The sequence below is a fragment of the Dermacentor andersoni genome, chromosome 7 (assembly GCF_023375885.2).
Source record: "Dermacentor andersoni chromosome 7, qqDerAnde1_hic_scaffold, whole genome shotgun sequence".
Taxonomy (NCBI): domain Eukaryota; kingdom Metazoa; phylum Arthropoda; class Arachnida; order Ixodida; family Ixodidae; genus Dermacentor; species Dermacentor andersoni.
Genome location: NC_092820.1, coordinates 156,792,542 through 156,812,815, shown reverse-complemented (window position 1 = coordinate 156,812,815; position 20,274 = coordinate 156,792,542). Strand labels below are relative to the sequence as shown.

Sequence of the window (20,274 nt, the reverse complement as noted above, 5' to 3'; positions counted from 1 at the left end):
GGAATACTTTTGCAGCATTTAGCGTCAATGACAGAAATGCAACACACATTGCATGAAGAAAGAGCAAGCTAAACAGATAATGATTAGTGTTGTGGGACAAAAGTTTTGAGAATAAAGAAAAATGAAATCCACAGGCACCACTGATTCTCAAATTAGCACTGCTGCCCAAGCACTAAGCAGGCAGCACCCTCCTAAAAAAAGACACCTAGCCTAGATGACAATACTTTATTTTGTTTAACACCATTCCAAACAGAAAAACAACAATAGAGAAGCAGTATGAAAAGTGGGGGATATCAGCCACACATGCTGCCTTGTCTGATGACTGAATCCAAACAATGGATCACCTAAATCAGAACAAAGTTTGATGTACATTAGTTTAATTCTTATTAAAGAGGCTGTCTGTGTTTTAAGGACTTCCTATTTTGCAGCTATCATTCATAGTGTCTAAATGTGTGGCGGTTTCTTCGGTAAGTGAAAAGAAAATTTTAAACAGAATTTTTTATCTGCATAATATCTTCTTAAAGCTGTGCACGAACGTCCGCAACCCTGAATACTGGACAGGATGACAATGCCACGCTGGTAAAGAATGAGAAACTGGAAGTCTTTATGTGGGTCCTTCAAGAGTTGATCATGCAGTACGCCATGTATGAGCAAACCTAGAAAAGAAGCAGCATGTCTATTGCCTCTACAGCTATATGCTGTACCCTTATTAGCCCCTAACAGAGATATGGAGGCGTTTAAACAGTTCATGATGCAGTATTTGTATATAAGAGACCAGAATAAATAAGCCTTGAGAGGAACTCTTCAAGAACCTAAATGGTGGAACAAGGAAGTTTAAAGGTAGTAGTTACAGTTATGATACAGTAGTTTGCATGGGCCAAAAAAAATTATAGTAATAATAATAAACGGGAATCACCTCACACTAGGTAACAGCCTGTAGGTTGCCGTCAGGATGGTTACTTTTGTCTATACTGTGTGGGGATGCGCGACTCTCGCGCGTCCCCTGATGTTTTTCCCGCATAGCGCGCCTCCTGTAGTGCGGCTTCGCCGCGTGGCCGGCGTGATGCCCGCGGCGGTCGATGTGGTTGGGGCGCAGTGCGAGAGATGGCGCGAGTGTTGCGCTGCTAACGCCGCCGACAGGCGAGGTTACTTGGGCGCCGAAAGGAAGGCGCTTGCTCTCTTTGGGTTCGGGAAGCGAGCGGGAGCGGACGTGCCCCACCGCGCGTGCGCCGACCATGCTTCTGCGAGACCGTCTCGCGTGGCCGCCTTCAAACGTGCCACCATTCGCGTGACTGTACACGCGAACGACCAGGCGTTGGGATCCAGCATGGGGCGAACATATTCGCTCGCCATGCGGTCGCGGTAAGTCGGACTTCTAGATTTGTCGCGCGCCCATCGGCATGTTTTGGGGATAGCAACTCGGCTAGCAGGCATTGATCTATGAAAGGTGCAATAAATGCCCTTGTGACTGTTTGCACTACTGTGTTGTCGTTCCTTTGTCCCAAGAGTACGGAGGAGAAACCCATATCTCCCACAACTGTAACACTGCTCTCTAAGCACAAGGGCAGAATTAGTTGAGAGTACTTTTATACCTACTGTTTCAATAATAACTGTGCATAAACATGAAGACTGCCATTTAAAAAAGACTTTCTGCTGTGATTGCAGAGAGTTCCAGTTGCCACTAAAGCAGTGGGGAACTCTACAGGCACATAGAATAATAAAGGCTGGAAAATTTACTTGCGGTTATTTCATTTTCCTAGACTGCAAAACGGTAAATGCAAGCAGATTTGAGTGTAACAACCTACATTTCATAAAGCCCATTCTTTTAACTGAGGAAAAGGCCAGGTGTAGATATGAGGGGCAATAACAAATCAATGCAGAAGCAACGTTTTCGACTTCCATCCAGCTGTTAATATGCACGTTTGAAGCCAGCCTGAATCCAAAGTTCTCACCCCCGCTGCCAACGACGAAGGTTCTCGTGTCCAACGCCACGAAATGATCTCCACATCGTCCGCCGACCGTGACCCATTAAGGGAGACAACATCCACAGGAAGGAAAACGGTACGGTCACCACCAGCATCGGCCTTGGGTGGAGCATTTTTGTCTGCAAATGAGTGCAGGCAATTATCACGAGCACCACTCGTGCAAAAGCTGGTTGCAAAGCGGAAGAACGGCACAGCTGACAAAAATACACAGCGAGGGTGATAGAATGATGGCTTTTTAAGCAACAACAAACCAAAAACTAAGCCGTGATGCAAATTGGCCGAATAGAACTAAGCTTCAACACTCGGTCTTGGTCAGTCAAACTCACTCCTCATGCAAAAGTGCCTAGAAGCCAGGGATTTCCTATACAGTGCTATATCAATATAAAATGGCTCACTGTTTAAAAAAGAGTGACAATAAAAACACATCACCATATATATATATTGAAATACCACGGTCGAGACGACGCTTTATTCCAACAAGGAAAAATGGCGCCGATGCAAAAACGAACACGAGCCGATGATTGATGATGACTTTGTACAGATTAAGATGAAGTCCGCATAAATTCTTACACTAATTTCCCCCGTGGACGGAAGCGGCCAGCCTGGCCGCACATTAGACAGTGGAACGGCGATGAAAGGGCTTAAGGCGAGAAACGTGCACGATTTCTGTTCCGCGGCAGCGTCGGTCGGTTGGGGCCTCAACAGGTGTAACGCGATAGTTCACCGGCGAGGTCTGCTCTATGACTTTGTAGGGGCCAAGATATCGAGACTCAAGCTTCTCACATAAACCGGGTGTTCGTGCAGGGGTCCATAGGAGCACATCGTCACCAAGGCGGTAGGAAACGACACGATGAGAGGCATCGTACCGATGTTTGCGATAGTCTTGGCTGGCTGCAGCGTTCATACGGGCGCGACGACGACATTGGGCAAGACGAGACACAAACTGGTCGCAAATGAATGGTGAAGCGTTGACGGGGCCAGAGAAGAAAGAAACGTCGAGTGATGAGGTTGGGTGGCGGCCGTATACTAAGAAAAACGGAGAGTATCCGGTGGTCCGTTGAACAGACGTGTTGTACGCAAACGTTACAAATGGGAGAATCGCATCCCAGTTACGATGATCAGGTTGAATATACATGGATAGCATGTCACACAGCGTGCGATGAAATCGCTCTGTTAGGCCGTTGGTTTGAGGGTGGTAGCTAGACGTTGTCTTGTGCACGGTGTTGGACGCTTGCAGAACTTGATTAAGAGTGCTTGAAAGAAATGCCTTGCCTCGGTCGCTCAAAAGAACGTGAGGCGCCCCGTGACGTAAGTAGACAGCCTGCAAGAAGAAGGGCGCTACTTCTGAGGCAGCTCCTGAGCGTATTGAGGCTGTTTCAGCGTACCGGGTCAAATGGTCAACAGCAGTGACGATCCATCGGTTGCCGTCTGGAGTAGGTGGGAGTGGCCCGAAAAGGTCAATGCCGACGACAGAGAAGGGTTGTGCTGGACAAGGAAGTGGTTGTAGGGTCCCGACCGGAGCAGTAGTAGGTCGCTTACGTTGTTGGCAAAGCGTGCACGAGGCAACATATCTAGCTATGCTCGTGGAAAGGCCTGGCCAATAGAATCGGCTGCGTATGCGCTCGTGTGTTTTGTGGTAACCCAAGTGGCCTGACGTAGGGTCATCGTGTGAGGCCTGCAGAACTGCAGCGCGAAGAGAGCGCGGTAGAACGGGAACCCATCGATGGCCTTCCGGGTGAAAAATGTACCGGTAGAGCACGTCGTCTTCAAACTTGAACAGTTTGAGCTGTTTCCGTAGCCTGGCATTGGGTGGAGACGAAACACCGCTAAGGCGATTGATGATACCATGACAATAGGAATCAGCGCGCTGGTGAGTGGAAAGCACTGAAAGGCGGTTTGATAAAGTCAAGGAAGAAATCAGTGTAATAGACGAAGCGTCCTCCGTGCGGCCAATTTGACAAGGTGATGTGATGTGCTCCGATGATGGTGGTAATGGGCATCGTGAAAGAGCATCGGCATCTTGGTGCTTCCATCCGGACTTATATATGACATTGAAATCATATGCTTGTAATCGGAGTATCCAGCGGCCAAGGCGCCCGGACAAATTTTTGATCGTCGACAACCAACATAGGGCATGGTGGTCGGTCACAACCGTGAAATGTCGACCGTGGAGATATGGACGAAATTTCTGAATGGACCAGACAACAGCCAAACACTCTTGTTCGGTTATCGAGTACTTCTTTTCCGCGGAAGTGAGAGTGCGGCTTGCATATGCGACAACCTTTTCGCAAAATTCGTGGTCGTGCTGCAGCAGTACGGCACCAATTCCGTGACCGCTGGCGTCAGTATGCACTAATGTGGGCGCCTTGTCGTCAAAATGACAAAGAACAGGTGGGGATGTTAGTGCGCGCTTGAGTTCTTGGAACGCGGCTTCACACTGATCGTTCCAATCGAAGGAACTGGAACTAGCAAGGAGCTTGTGGAGAGGCGAGGCAATGCTGGCAAAGTTCCGGATAAAACGTCGAAAGTATGAGGCGAGTCCAATGAAGCTGCGCAGTTCTTTTGCACGAAGTGGGCGTGGAAAGTTGAGAACCGTGGAAATTTTATCCGGATCGGGCTGGATGCCGTCTTTGCTAACGAGATGACCCAGGACTTTAATCGTTGTGCTAGCGAAACGGCACTTCCTCGTGTTTAGTTGAAGTCCGGCATTAGAAAGGCATGTGAGCACTTCATCTAAGCGTTGCAGATGGTCAGTAAAAGTCGAGGAAAACACGACGATGTCGTCGAGGTAACATAGACAAGTTTTCCACTTGAGGCCGCGAAGAACCGTGTCGATCATTCTTTCAAATGTGGCGGGAGCATTGCATAGACCGAAAGGCATTACATTAAACTCATAAAGACCATCCGGAGTAGAAAAGGCGGTCTTTTCTTTGTCCGCTTCGTGCATTGGAATTTGCCAATATCCGGAGCGAAGATCAAGGCTAGAAAAATATTGCGCGCCTTGCAACGAATCAAGGGCGTCATCGATACGTGGCATCGGATATACATCCTTACGGGTGATCTTGTTTAGCGCACGGTAGTCAACACAAAATCGTACCGATCCATCCTTCTTCTGCACTAAAACAACGGGTGATGACCAAGCACTGGCGGAGGGACGTATGACGTTTCTTTTCAGCATATCGGCGACGTTCTCCTCGATGATTTTGCGTTCGGCCAAAGAGACTCGGTAGGGACGACGGCGTACAATAGTCTGGCCATCGGTGTCGATACGATGGAAGGCAACGGAAGTCTGTCCGAGTGACGAAGTATCCATATCAAAGGAGGTCTGGTGCTTCGTAAGCAATTTTAGCAACGCTTCATGTTGAGCAACAGTAAGGTCAGGACTTATTACGGAAGCAAGGGCAGATGAAGCAGATTTGTCCTGTTGAGGAAGAGCTTGCGAGGCGGCAAGAGGAAGCAGGGAGACTGGTTGGGTATCCACATAACAGGTCACTGTGGAGCCTTGAGGTAGGAGGATTATCTCAGTGGTCGCGTTTAATGCGATGATTAACGCAGAGCTTTCTTTGAACCGCACCAGGCAGGAAGCGAAGACAATCCCACGGGCAAGACAGCGACCGTAAGGAGTGATGAACACGTCGCCATCGGTGATGTCCATAGAGGAGAGACTTATGACTTGCTCGTGGCCGGGAGGCAGTACAGAATCGGCAGCAGTGAGAAAACGCAGTCGTGGCTCATCGGCACTCTCGCTGCAATGAACTGTCTCGGTCATATGGACTACACGTTGACGGCAAGAGATTAAAGCGGACGCTGACGAGAGAAAGTCCCAACCTAAAATTAGTTCATGAGCGCACGGGAATAAAATCACGAACTTAATGTGATGACAGATACCATCAATGAAGACGCGTGCTGTACATTGGGCTGATGGTCGAATGATTGCTCCATTAGCCCCAATCAGGGATGATCCAATATAAGGAGTCTTCACTTTCCGCAGACGAGAGCACAGGTCCGCACGCATAACAGATATAGTAGCTCCCGTGTCAATCAGAGCTAACAAAGGCACACCCTCCACAGACACCAATAACATGTTCGAAGGACGTTCAGGAGGACTTGGAGCACTTCGCAGCGATGCAGTTTTCCCTCCAAAAACTGCACTGGTTAGTTTTCCGGTCGCTGGACATGGAGTTTGGAGACAGGTCGAAGTGGCGAAACAGAACGTCGGAGCGGCGATGGGGAGCGGCGTCTCGAGACACGTGTGTTGAATGCGGTGTTGGAGAAGTCGGCTGGAGATGGAGATCGGCGAGCGGGAGGATTATCGTCATAAGTGTGGTAAACGCGAGGAGGTGGCTCATCGCGTTCAGAAGCCGCGTAACCACGACGTTCGTCTTGCTGGCGGCGTCGGCAAAACCGGGAGATATGTCCTCGAAAGCCGCAGTAGTAGCAGATAGGCCTCGACTAGCGCCAGGCAGAGTAGTAAGGTGGGCTCGGAAGTCGGGTGACTAAAGGTGCCAGGTGATCGTGAACAGGCACAGGTGGTGTGATTGGAGATGGCGCGGCTGGCAGTGCAGCAACCTGGGCGTAAGAAGCCGGTTGTGGGCAAGGAGAAACGTTGGTATGCTGGGCGTTCTGAAGGGAGGCCAATTCCTCCTTAATAATACCGCGCAGGTCAGTAGAAGCAGGTTGGACGTGAGCGCTGCTGCAAGGGGGTGAGCCATGCGCTTGCAATTCCTCACGAATTATGGCTCGAATGATAGACCGGAGCTCAATACTGTTTGCCAGGGGGTTGTCGGAAAAGTCCGGTTGCAAGCGGATTGATTGCAGGGCGTCGAGGCGCTGACAGACGGAGACGACGTCCGACACCGTCGAAGGGTTTTGAGCGGCGAGTGCGTTGAAGGCAGTAGATCCGATACCCTTAAGAAGGTGTCGCACGCGATGAGGTTCTGGCATGGCACTGTCGACACGGCGGCAAAGCACGAGGATGTCCTCAATGTACGAGGTATACGACTCGCCATAATGCTGGACGCGCTCAGACAGCCTCTTTTTCGCAACTTCCGAACGAACCGTGGGTGTGCCGAAAATCCGCCGTAGCTGCTCCCTGAAAGACGACCAATCACGGAAGTCTCTCTCATGATTCAGGAACCATGTCTTGGCTACTTGAGAGACGTAAAATGGCACGTTGTTTAACCTCGATGTCTCGTTCCAATTGTTGTATTCGCTGACACGATCGTAGTTGTCGAGCCAGTCTTCAACGTCCTCACCAGGCAAGCCAGAGAAGATTTCTGGATCGCGATACCGGTTGTTGGCAGGGCTGGGATTGGGGGTGGCTGGCACTTGAACCGAGATGGTGGACGCTGCGGTCTGGTCTTGCGACATGGCGGCCTCTTGGCGTAAGCGGCGTCCCGAACGTAGCTCCAGGAGAGATCTTGAAGTGGATTGAGGTCGAAGGGATCTTAAAGCGCCTCCACTACTTGAAATACCACGGTCGAGACGACGCTTTATTCCAACAAGGAAAAATGGCGCCGATGCAAAAACGAACACGAGCCGATGATTGATGGTGACTTTGTACAGATGAAGATGAAGTCCGCATAAATTCTTACAATATATATAAAATTAAGGCCACAATGACAGTTCACAAGTAAAAAAATGACATGCAATGCAAATGTCACCAAAACCTAGCATCCAGCTCTCGTTCCACGACAAAATGAGTTGTTCTTTCATTTCAACAAAAAATATTAGTTGATTGCTTCCCACTTTTCTAAACCAAGAGCTGCAAAATGGCTTACTCTGGGTAACGATGATGGAAACGTTGTCTGAGCTGGTCAGATTGTTGGCGTCCACGACCTCCAGCTTGTATACATACTCTCCCGGACCAAGGTTCGAGACTTTTGTCACTGAACTGTTGGGCGCTTCAATCAGGCTTGGCTTGGGGCCCCTGGTTAATGGGATAGTGGTTGAAAAGGTAAGAAAGAGAGACACAATATGCTGAGGCTTCAACATAACGGCACCCTTCACATAAATGACTCAAGAGTATGCTCTGGAATGCCTAAAGGGCTACAAACAACCAACACAAAATCAGTTTAGACAGAAAATAAATTCTCTCAAAAGCTTATTATAATTTTTTTTTTCTAATCCAGTGGAAAAAGGACAGAATTCCATGCCTAAACTGCAGCACCCATATGTCACAGGGGCACAATGGATTTAGAAGTATACTTTCTTATTTTAGCTGTTTCGGCACAGGAAAAGTTCTCAAAATGTGCTAGGTAATGTCCTTGGTTCCTTTCAAAATGCAATGCACTTCTTCTTTAGTGGTACACAACTAACTGCTAGCTCTTAGCAGATGCTGCCAAAATCCATAATGTCTTGGCGAGATGGTGTGGAAACTTCTGGGCATCACTGACACCCATATTTTGCCTCCGAGGGCTCCTCTCAGAGTAAGAGTGGCCATTTTGCTATTTCAGAAATACAATTTGCTGATTGTTGCTTAACCTAACTTTCCTCTTTGCATCCTTTTAGATGAAGCTTTTCAAAACCCTGACTTCATAAACGAAGTGCATGCAAAAAATATTCATGCACTTCGTGCATGCATGTTTTTGTCATGCACTTTTTGTCATGCACTTCACATGCATGCATGCATGTGAAATTTTGACCACCTGGGGTTCTTTAACGTGCGCCTAAATCTAAGCACACGGATGTTGAGCTGCTTGTAGCTGACTTGTTTCCTTACTGCGCCAATGCCTCAGAAGTACACATTTTTTTTTATGTTACACCATAAGAAAGGCAGACAGTCAACAGCCACAAGAACACTGGATGAAAATCCCAAAATATGGCCTTACTGAATCTGGCTCCAGTGCCACGATGTGATGCCCACGTCGTCCGAGCTGTGGCTGCCGTCCAGCACGAGCGGCTTATCGATGGGCAGCGAGACGCGGACGTCCTTGCCAGCGTCCGCCGTCGGGGCCTGGTTGGAAGCTGGCTTGACAAACACGTGCACCTCGGCTGTTGCTGTCTGATCGGCTGTGTCGGTGACCTTCAGAAGGAATTTGTACACGCCCACTTCCATGTTCGACAGGTGCAGGTATGGGCTGGTGGTTCCCTGCGCACACCACAAGTAAATTAAAAACACAAACAGCAGCAGCAACCACGCCAGTCTAACAACATGGGAAACATTTAAGGCATGCATGTTCACTTTTGACATCCAGAGCCATGCGCCCTTTCAAGGCACAGTTTCCGTGCGAGTGAGAGCAATCTGGCACTGCAATTGTTCGACCATCATGGGAGTATGGGGTTTCTGGAATGACGCCTCGGTGACCCATTTGCTGTAGCAGGCACTCAATTCTTTCATTCGGCAAGTTTTGTTAGCCCCTGCTCTGTCATAGCTCGGCAAGTTTGCATTGTTGTCATGCTGCAGTGCAAGACTAGATAAGTGTGTTGATTTCCTACGCAACCTTCGTGAACAATCTTATGATGATGTTGTAATGGCCATTGTCCTACAATGTGGCCGAGCTTATAATTATAAGCAACCGCTCACAAGTTGGCAACTCCCTGACATTTCAAGTAGGTAGTGAATGGAAAGCAGAGTTTTAGAAACTTCACTGGAAACCTCATGTCACTGAATTATGCATTTTTGCAGCTGCGCATCTATTGGGGGCTGAATGATAAGCAATGCGAACTACGACACCTGCACTTCCCATAATTTCCATCCTGCGTGAAGTTCTACTGGAAAGAGAATCCCAAATAACATCAGCACCACATTTGCCATTCAGTGCCTTGTGCATAGTGTGAGCTGGGTTTGGTTTCAGTGCAGGTTTTCTCCTTTGATGTTCAAACATCCTTGAACATCCAAGTGTGCTAGAAAACCCCATAACACCAACACACAAAATGTATCAGCATATTCTCTGCCTGCGCATGCTGATTATACAAGGAGGACTTCGCAACAGACCTCCATGATGGCAGCGCCATATGTGGTGCCAATCCTCAAGTTGCCAAAAATCATAAGCACACAGACTTTACCTAATAAGGCGATTCAGTTTTGGGTTCATCACAGATATTCGTTGTTAATTTGTTATGATATCCATAAAGGGAATGTACTTTTCCAAAAAAGAAGCATAAAATCAAAGCATGCTCACCATAAAAGAAAGCAAGAGATGACATCGGAAGACAATAATAAGTTGCTTCTGCAGCACCCAGACAGCCCCTGTATACAACACTGCCATTTACCTCACCTGGAACTCCAGCAAATTTTTCATCTATATGTAGTGGATGCTCGGAGAGTAACTCCTTTGGCAGTTGAGCTCAAAAAAGTAATAATGATTCACGCACACACACACACACCACACACACACACACATACACACAGGAATGACAAAGCACTTATTTTCTGGCTAAGTTTAACAGTCCATTCCACCAGAAAACTATAGTGAGTTAAGGAAAACTCAACAAAGCTAACTGCATGAAGAACATACTTCCATGTCAACGTGCTTGTCCGTGTCGGGGCTTTTTGTCCATTCCCAGCTCTTGATGCCCTTGTCGTCAGTGCTCAGGTTGCCATTCAGCGTCACTTCGTTATTGGGCATGTAGACAACAGACTGTGGTCCAGCATTGGCCGTTGGCGGGTAGTCCATCTCTGCAATCAATCATTTGTTTCTTAACATTGTAACATTATTAGTATTTAAGAAAAAAGAGATGGACTTACAATAAAAACCAGCAGGCACCAACCAACATGTGTTGCTGTTCGAAGTACGAAACCTGACGGGATACTACAGTTTGACTGTTAGTAATTTTGTTTCTGTGTGTGTGTGCGTGTGTGTGTTGTTACACTGAGGCACAATGAAGTAGGTCAGGCTAACTTGACTTTACAGTAAAAGCAGTCTTGCTCGACAACAGCACAAACTTTTGTAGTAAGAAACTGCAAAATGAATACAATCTGATTGCACACTTTCACTTTTTGACCTTCACATTAACACCCAACAAGAGTTAATAAGCTGGTCTGGTATTGTAGAAGAGCAATTTACTAATACTTACCTTTATGATTATAATATTTGACATAACACTTATATTTACTTTAGCATTTCTAAACTTCACACCATCACTTTTCAATATCACCCCACAGAGGCCTAAGAGAAAAACCAACAGTTCAAGAAAGTTCCCTAACTGGTTTACAGTGCTACCATTTGAAAACTTCTTTATGGAAAATATTATTTGACACACATACACTAATTCACTTGTACTGTTTTCATCATCATACTGACTGCTGTCAGTGTTATTGATCCCCCAGTTAATGAGCCTTTTGTTTTCTGCTTCTTTCACATCAGAACATGTCATTGATCACTAGAACCCTCAGGGTTTCACTACAAGAACAAACAAGTAGGACAACACATGGTATTCATGCCTGCTCAGAAATATGACATACCCTTTAGCACAGTCACATTTGCACTGGTAGTGTTTGTGACACCATCAGAGTCTGTCACCTTGAGCCTATTGACAAAGAAAAAAAAATAAGAACCTCTAGTTGAAGCAATTCAAGCTTTCACATAAAAGTTATCAGAATGTACAATACTTACAACATGCAGTTGCCTTCAAAAGTAAAGAACAAAGAAGGACTTTTACAGTAACATGAAGCACCCATGTTAAAGCAATTGTTTAGTCCTATCCTTTTCACTTTAATGTTATTATCTAATAGAACAATGTAAGCTCCTCCTGGTTCACATAATGTTCTATCTTCACATTCATTCCTACACAAGACCTGCTGAACTAACTCTAAGTCTACATCTTTTTTTTTTCTTTTCTTCTTCTTATTTTCTTTTTTTTTGATGAAGTAAAGCGTAGATTGCACTCTCATTGCTTCATTAGCTTCTAGGTAGGAAAAAAAGGTGCATACATAAACTGGTAGAATCCGGGAATGAGGTCTTTCAGCTGGACTGTTGGAGTGTCGTTCAGCTTGGGACTGTAGCCAATCGGAATAGTCACGGGTTCCCAGTGGTATTGCACTATTTTGTCGTCGTCTGTGCTGACTGCACAAGAACATTAAAATCCTTGTAGAACGAGCAGAACCCAAGAAACAAAAAGACACATAAGCCTGACAAATGAGATTTGTTCAGTTATCATGATGTCATGACACCAGTTTTTCAATACCAGTCGGTAGGCATCATGTAAACACACTCCCATTCTAAGCATCGAAGAGATTGCCAAGCACAAATCCACCAACATATTTTTGCCATAGTCATCAAAGTGCTTAGAAAGCTAGCGTAAAAGCTGTGAAAAATTAAAATGAAACCCTAAGTGGTCTTCGTACGCAACACTGAAACAAGACAGAAAATGAGGTGGTTGTCCCACATGTCCCAAGTACACTTTTAAACTACAGGCTCCATTTGTTGGCCATGCAAGGATTGGGTTTTATTCATAGCAATTAATATTGTAGTTAGTAGTCTTCTAGCTTGGCTTAGAATGGCAGCGCTTAGTACAGTTACTCATACTTTCAGCCGTCATAGAGACATATAGAGAACTTGGCACTGTTCTCACAAGTTGTTTGGGAAGCCCCTTGACTATGTTTTTTTTATTATTACTATTTTTATGGTTATGCCACGCAAGGAAGAATATGCCAGCAACGTCTGTCATAGTTGTAGCTTCCAGGATTGTACTTTAGGTGTGCACTATGCATTGCTCAATTAATACATGCTAGATTAGCCAGCCACGGACAGCTGTTAGCGGTGAGAACCACACAATGGACTGAGGTTGCTGATGTCATTTTGAATTAGCCCTTTGAAGGTCGAAGATGTAAATATGCAGTGCCACGAACAAGTCCCAAGCGGTCGGTGCTGTATGTTTACGAGGCCATCTGTATGTTTCGAAAATGTGCCAATCTTTCAACTCTCTGTTGCCCAGCAGGTGCTGCCACCCTGTGTGAATAGTGGATACAAAGACTTCTTTTTTTTTTTCCCCAGTCAGTAGCCTCTTGGTTTTCTTAAACTGGCACGTCCCCAACCGCTCGTGCATCCACACGTGCGTGGGCACGTGGCCATTATTTTTGCTTGAGCCTCTCTGGGCTGTTTGTTGGTCGCACTGGAAAAAACTGATATCTGGGTTTTATATCTTTCAAAAGGTCAGTACTAGATGCTTGCTTGTTTATTGATCGCAGAGGTGTGATTACATCCATTCAGAGGCGTGCGCTGGTATATACAAAAGTGACACCGTATATGGACGATGCTGCCCTACCTGCGTTACTTTTCTTGAGATTCACAAAATATGATTGCCCCTCGTTGGCAATGGGATGAAGGATTACTGCAAGTTTCTGTCTCTTTTAGTCTTTGTGACGGGCGCACAACCATAGTTTTCTTGCGTGCACTCATATACACAGTTTGATTACACTGTTGACAAACGTGCCGGTTGCTCTTCTGCAAGCGAGTTGAGCGCCAATTCCTTTGATGCAGACGACTGCCTAAGTGTCGAATTCGAATATATCTATTCCATTGTATCTACTTTTTTGTTTTCATTATAAGTATTTATACAAGCCTATCTGTATTCATGAAAAAACAATGCATATTTAGTTACGAAAAAACTTTTTGTCAATTCATGGTTACTAAAACTTCTTTATTTTTCAGGCTCATTCTTTTTGATATAAATCACGCTGAAGATTTTATATCTGCAATAAAAAAAAAATTGATCCTAGAGGGGGGGGGGGGGCATATTTGGCAAAAAAAAAAAAAAAGTTTACCTTCAAAGGGTTAAAGACAAAGTTCCATGTTTGTTATGTCAGCTCTGCTTTCTCCCTTTATGCATTTTTGCCCTCAGTGATGTAGGCAAATGTGGTGAGAGAGAGAGAAAGCGACGAAAGATAGGTTAACAAGACGGGCAATCCTGTTGGCTACCTTGCACTGGGAAGAACCACTGGAGACAGAAATAAGAGAAGGGCAAGGGAAACCTAACTTACTCTCACAGTAAAAGATGCAGCATCTGTATAAGCAATTTCCCAAGTCTGTCAATTTTCAAAATGCCATTAATGCAGGCACAGCACTGCGGTAGTTTTATTCTGTCTATGAATACCGCACAGTCACTTGAGTCCAAGCAGGTGTAAACATGCAGAAAATGTATACAATACTGAGAAACAGTGGGGACACAAGCAGCGAAAAAAACAAAATTACACAACTAAACAGTTGAACATCTTAATTAACACATCTACATTTTCCTTGTCAGCCACTTTCTTCCAGTAATTCATTTCATTCTTGAATAGTTTTGGGGGAAGAAGAAGTTTGCATATGCTGAATATTTATGTATGATTATTAGTGAGACGGTGTACCCAGGATATTTGCAGAGCTGGGCACCTAGTAAGCTTATTTCACTCTGAATGAAGAGACTGACATTGGATGTTGAAGCAGAGGTAGTGACAACATGGGTTCTATGACCTGTGTACACCTGCAATGCTCACACATGGAGCAACCTGTCATTCATATGGGGAAGGAATATGAATTAATAAAGGCTACCTATTCTCTGCCATGTGCAACACAGCACTGTTGCATTGCACAAGACAGCTGCTGGTAATTGAAGCCAAAGTGAGTAATCAACATTGCACAAGCAATGAGTGAAATTCTACCAAGTGTTCAAGAAAGTAGATGTGATGTACAATTAGGTAACACCCGCCGTGGTTGCTCAGTGGCTATGGTGTTGGGCTGCTGAGCATGAGGTCGCGAGATCAAATCCCAGTCACGGCGGCCGCATTTCGATGGGGGAAAAATGTGAAAACGCCCGTGTACTTAGATTTAGGTGCACATTAAAGAACCCCAGGTGGTCAAAATTTCCAGAGTCCCCCACTACGGCATGCCTCATAATCAGAAAGTGGTTTTGGCACGTAAAAGCCAATAATTTAATTTTTACAATTAGATAAAGCTCCTTGGTTATGTCTACATGTGATAATGGAATAAGTATGAACTGCGCGTTTTCATGGGCAGATTAGGCAGCTTTGTCAATGAGACGATTGTCGGCAATGCCACAATGACTAAGCAAAGCAGACATTATCACGCAGATTTATAATTATTACACAGACTACAGCTTCATGTCCTTCTCGAAAAGCCTGACGGTAGATCCAGTTATGCTTGACACTAATTGCTAGTTATTCCCCCCATGTGGTACTGTCCGCAGGCTTGCTGCTTTGGGGCTGAAGAATTCTGGCTATACAGATATAAGTTAAGCAGAGAGGTCATCACACGTGACTCTCCAGTCTTCTCACTCAACTTTTCAATAGGCAATGTTCACCAATGGGCATCACAAAATTGAAGCAGCCCCGCAGATGCTGCTAACCTCTCCAAGAACTGTTGGGAGTCTGAAAGACCACAGTTTCAGGGAAACTACCCTGGGGGCATAGAGGAACAACTTCATAAATGTTGTTGATAAAGCAAGGAGCCAGAAATTTAAAGAAGTTGACAAGTGGCATGTCTTGTTTATCGTTCAGGACTAGACAACAAAGAAGCACTAGGAGGTAGCAACAATGACAGCCAATGGAGATCGTGATACAGCTATCACTAGTGAAACTATGCCACACAATGTGAAAACCCGTGTACAGCCTGTTCTGTTCAACACGTACTATCCTCCATCAGTTAAACAATGCATAGTTTGGAAACTGCTAACGCTGTCTAAGTACTTACATGAGCCATCCAAGACAGTGTCCTTGCTGGGAAGCTTGACAGTAACATTGTCCGGCTGAATGATGGCCACAGGAGGTTTGTTGATGCGTTTTGCTGCACAAAAAAATTTGCTGGAATTCATGCGAAGCCAACACTCACAGAGACTGCACTTGAAAAAAAAAAAGCCAAAGTTGAAATTGAGAACAAGAGCATGTTTCAAAACAAGAGATCTTGACATTGACCGCTAGTAGTGTGTCAGATACGTAGAAATAGCCTGCTAACATAAACATTTTTGCAAATTAGCTCAATGAGATGATAAGGCAACCCTTAGTGATTACACTAGGATAGTGCCAATAAGCCAACACAGCAGTGTATGATGCACACAAAACTTTAAGATCTTACCTTTACAGACTAGTGAAGTGAAAGAGTTGCACTGAAAAAGTTTGCTTTCTGCCAAAACATGAGCGCACTGCATTCAAAGAATTAGTTTTGCATGTAACGCGGAGTGCAGTGATGCGATAGTTTGTGAAATCTAATGCGCAGTAAGCCTAGACTGTTTTGTGCGATGTTGGTTGTAGCAAACACTCGCAGGCATAAGTCAGCAAACTCCTTTCAAGAAATAAAATAAGTGTGAGTCGTATTTGTTTATGAGAGTTGCATCCACGGGTAGTGAAGTCGAAAGACTCGGCGTTTCTTCCTCCTCTTACCTATCGGGACTTAGCCGCTCATCTCAACCAAAACAACCCTTTTGCTTCTTATTGCTGGATTCATTCAGCTTTTGTCAAATTCACATTTCATATTCAGCCTCGAAGAAAAAGAAAAGACGATGCCCATGCTATCTAGCAAACTTGAGAAGAAGCCAAGCGTTAGAAGAAGACTAATGAAAATGAAGCAGAGATGCTCAATGATTGTCACTACATGAAGAAGAAAACTTAATTTAGGACTGCCTCTGCACACTGAAAAGGCGAACTGCTAGAACACAAAGGCACGGATGCAAGCTCTATCCAGTACACAGATGTTGCACAAGCGTCAGCCAATCATGGCAAGCTGCTGGCTTGATCGCACTCTCGAACCAGGATTCCCCACTGCTGTAGCATCGGCAGAATGGCAGACAGGTAGAATCCTGGACTGCCAATCTGTTGGTCATAAGTTCAAATCCTCAGAACACAACGAGAATTAAAAAAAGAAAATTTCTCGCAACGGATTTTTGGATTCCAGTGACTGACGGTGGTGAAAATGAAAACAAGCAGGGAAGTGAGCTCACAACAGCTATCGCTGGAAATTGCCTGGTAAAACACAAAAAAAAAAAAAAAAAAAAAAAGCTCTGCAACTCACGTGGCAGAACTGTCACATTGGTTGTGGCTTCACCGTAGGAGTTGTTTCCCGTCACTGCAACACGGAATGTGTAAAGTCCCTCCCGCAGGTGTGACAGCTTCAATGCCTGGGTGTTCTGGTCCTGCATGACCCCAGTCTCCTCGCCATCGGGGTGTGAAACCAGTGTCCACTGATACCGAAACTGGTTCACTGCAAGGGAGAGTCAACACTGTCATCCCACTGCCACGCGTCATTCATTCATTTTGCTGGTGTTCATTTTCACAGGATTATCACTTGGAAAGTCTTTGCACTGCACAAGATGCAGCTACAGTAATTTGAAATTTCTTGAACGTTGTTGCAATTCACTAGTAAAGAAGGCATATCTGAACAGATGGCACACATGTCGCAAATAGTATTGTACATTCTAATGGCACAGGAATGAAGAAATGCTCGCTTTCCTGTCCGATTGTTTTTCTCTTCATATAGTCTGTTGCGTTTTGTACACTACAAGAAAACACACAGCAACTAGCTCAGCAACAAGCAGTGATAATCCCTGTACTAAGAAGAAAGAGATGAAATACATAAATATCTCATAACTTTTTCTCTTTTGTATCTCAACTTGGTAAGTGCAGTGGCAGCATTAATTTTGCTGTCGAGATTTCGATGGAATACCGTTCGACCAAGTGAAATCCTCATAAAAAGAGCCGATCACAGACCAGAGCCAAAACAAATTGACTTTTCAAGAACTGTAAGTCCATTTACATTGTGAAAAACAGACCTGCACACAGATCTCGAAACATCTTTTTGTTTGGCTGAGGTCAGTGACCTGCTTCATTTATTACGTCAGTTTTGTAGCGTACCGAGCCTCTCTTCTGCCACAAAACATGAATAAACCTGGCACCAATAACATATTATCAATGGTGTCTGAATTTTACACTTAACAACAGAGGAAGACAGGTACCAGCCTGAGTCCTGTACCGCCATCCTGAAAAGGAAAACTACCATCCACCCGGCTGTAGCACAAAGCAACAAAGCTACAAATTCAATACGGGTTTCTGAGGAAACCATATTGAATTTGTAGCTTCGTAGCTTCGTGCTATAGTCAAGTAGATGATAATTTTCCCTTTCATGAAACTTCCTCCACCTCTCTGGTTTCTACAGTACATTGGATAAACTATGCATCAACTCATCCGACAGAGTACTTTGCTATTCTGCAGAAAGAACTTCATTGCTGTATCGTCATCCTGTCTACGAATGACATGACTAATGCGAAAAACAAAACTTTTATTTGAAAATGTGCCTCAAAAATACACCTGAAATGTTGGCCTAAGTGAGGAAAGGTTTAATATGGGCAAGGAATAAATGCTCTTTAACTACCCTTGTTATTAACCTTCCCAGTTGTTATGTCAATGGCATGACAACTGAACCATGGCAACAACACAGAGCTCTTGGAAGCAACTGCCCTTATAGCTTGTCAAAGCACCGGTGTCTGAGCACTGGTGTGAACTTCAAAGGGGTCCTGAACCCCCCCCTCGGGCTTGGTGAAATAACATAGTCTGCGGGTAGCATATGCTGCTGTGAACATCTCAGCCAAGTTCTGCTGTCGTACGCGGTCTGTGGAGCTTGCAAGCGGAGCGCGACGTCACTTTTCTCTCAAACGCTCTCATTTCAAAAACCCCATGATCCTCGCTCTTTTCTGTGTGCTCTATTTTGTCATAAAGCACACTCCAATAAGCGGCTGCTATTGGTCGCTGCGCTCGGCTGCACCGCAGTCGCCGCGAGGTGCCGCCACGAGTCCAGTGGCTAAGGGCACTGCGGCTCTCTGAGGACAGCCGCGTTTGGCTTACGTTTAGCGCGACATAGGCACCAAATCGGAAATTGGAACTGCGCACCACGGTGACGTCTCCGCCATAGCCTTTGCAATGCAAGGCATTGGAGGAGGAAGGGGAGCACAGCTGAGGCCGTGTTTGATTGCCGATAACTCCGCTTGTGCTGAACACATTGGAGTACGTCTTGCGGCAAAGTGGTTCTGAAATAGCCTATCTTCATGTCAAATGTCTTTCTCAACTTCGATAAAAAGTGGTTCAGGGCCCCCTTAACTACACAACTTAATTTACATAGGTTACACATTAGCTACTGTTTATTTATTCGCTATGATGTTTTCTTCCAGCAAAGAGGCAACCTCAGTAGTTAGTGAGGCTCTGAAGAACTTCCAAGTAGAACCACGCTCCAACATAGTAAACACTCAGCTCCCCCTGAAGTTACTCACTATGAAAGGCTTCATTGTACTAGAGAATTTATCAAACCGACTTTGTTAAGCACACAGCAGGTTTGATAACTAGAGAAAGCAAAACTTCAAGGTGATTTCTGCAGAGGCCTTTAGAGACATTCGCAACTGGACTCACCATCTCCACCTCCTTGGAGAGCATATGCCGAGAGAACCACCTCATTCTCAGGAAGGTGAAGTTCCTTGTTCTCCCCGGCTGACACAATGAGAGGATAGGGCGTCGTCGTGGTTGGCGAGACGGCAGCTGCTGCTTTTGTTGTGGACGATGATAATGGGGATGCAGTGGGAACAGCCTGCAAATGGTGAAAAACCAGTGAGAAAAAGTATATGAACTGCCCGGCTTGCCGAAAATGCTGAATTTATTCCTAATTCAGAGGCAAAAACGGGAAATGGCAAGTGGACTGTAACGTCCGCAATTCCAAGATCAGAGGAGCAGTCCTCAATTTCAATTTACATTTGTAGGCAAAGAAGAAAATTAGATTTATCACGGAATCTTTTGTCCAATACTGTTGCTCAGGGGAGTAGATCTGGGTGATTGCAGTAGCATGATAGACAAGACATTTGATGGAAAACAACTTTCTTGTGAGAAAATGAGAAATGTCAATGTAACAGATGTAACCGAATACACTACAATCAGACTGCACTCTTCTGACAGAAGCTTGTAAAACAGATGATTGCAACAGCTAAATATGCCAAATATGAATTCCAGTGCATAGTCTGAGAAAATTCAAACCTATCACAGAAAGTTTTTGTAACTATAGCACATAGCTCAAAGAACATAACAAAAAAATGAGAACACTAAGTAAAAGGAAAAGGAAAAGTAGCAAATGAAACACAACAATTGAACAAGTCACTAACACTGGGTGAAAACTGGCAGCTATTGACTGATCACTTAGCCACATACGGGAAATGGGATTGTAATCCAAAAGTTCTGGTGTATGTGTGCTTCAAAGACTGTTTCCAAATTTCGCAGTGGTATGCCTTGCATTGAAATGTGCACAGAGAAAAAAGAAAGTTAAAAAGCCACTGCTGACAGATTCACAAATTACAAGCTCAGTCAACTCACTGTAAATGAGCA

General features: G+C 45.1%; 1 protein-coding gene across 2 annotated transcripts in view; it reads right to left on the bottom strand.

The window, feature by feature from the left end:
• LOC126533489 (dyslexia-associated protein KIAA0319-like protein) overlaps positions 1-20,274 on the bottom strand; it is a 42,380-nt gene that overhangs the window by 16,101 nt on the left and 6,005 nt on the right. For both annotated transcript variants that reach the window (XM_050180658.2, XM_050180660.2), the window contains 9 exons: positions 19,315-19,489; positions 16,931-17,119; positions 15,617-15,709; positions 11,860-11,992; positions 11,392-11,456; positions 10,445-10,605; positions 8,816-9,075; positions 7,766-7,914; positions 1,953-2,104 (listed from right to left, as the gene is read on the bottom strand). In XM_050180658.2, the coding sequence (XP_050036615.1) occupies positions 1,953-2,104; positions 7,766-7,914; positions 8,816-9,075; positions 10,445-10,605; positions 11,392-11,456; positions 11,860-11,992; positions 15,617-15,709; positions 16,931-17,119; positions 19,315-19,489 (1,377 nt within the window). The remainder of the gene's footprint in view (positions 1-1,952; positions 2,105-7,765; positions 7,915-8,815; positions 9,076-10,444; positions 10,606-11,391; positions 11,457-11,859; positions 11,993-15,616; positions 15,710-16,930; positions 17,120-19,314; positions 19,490-20,274) is intronic.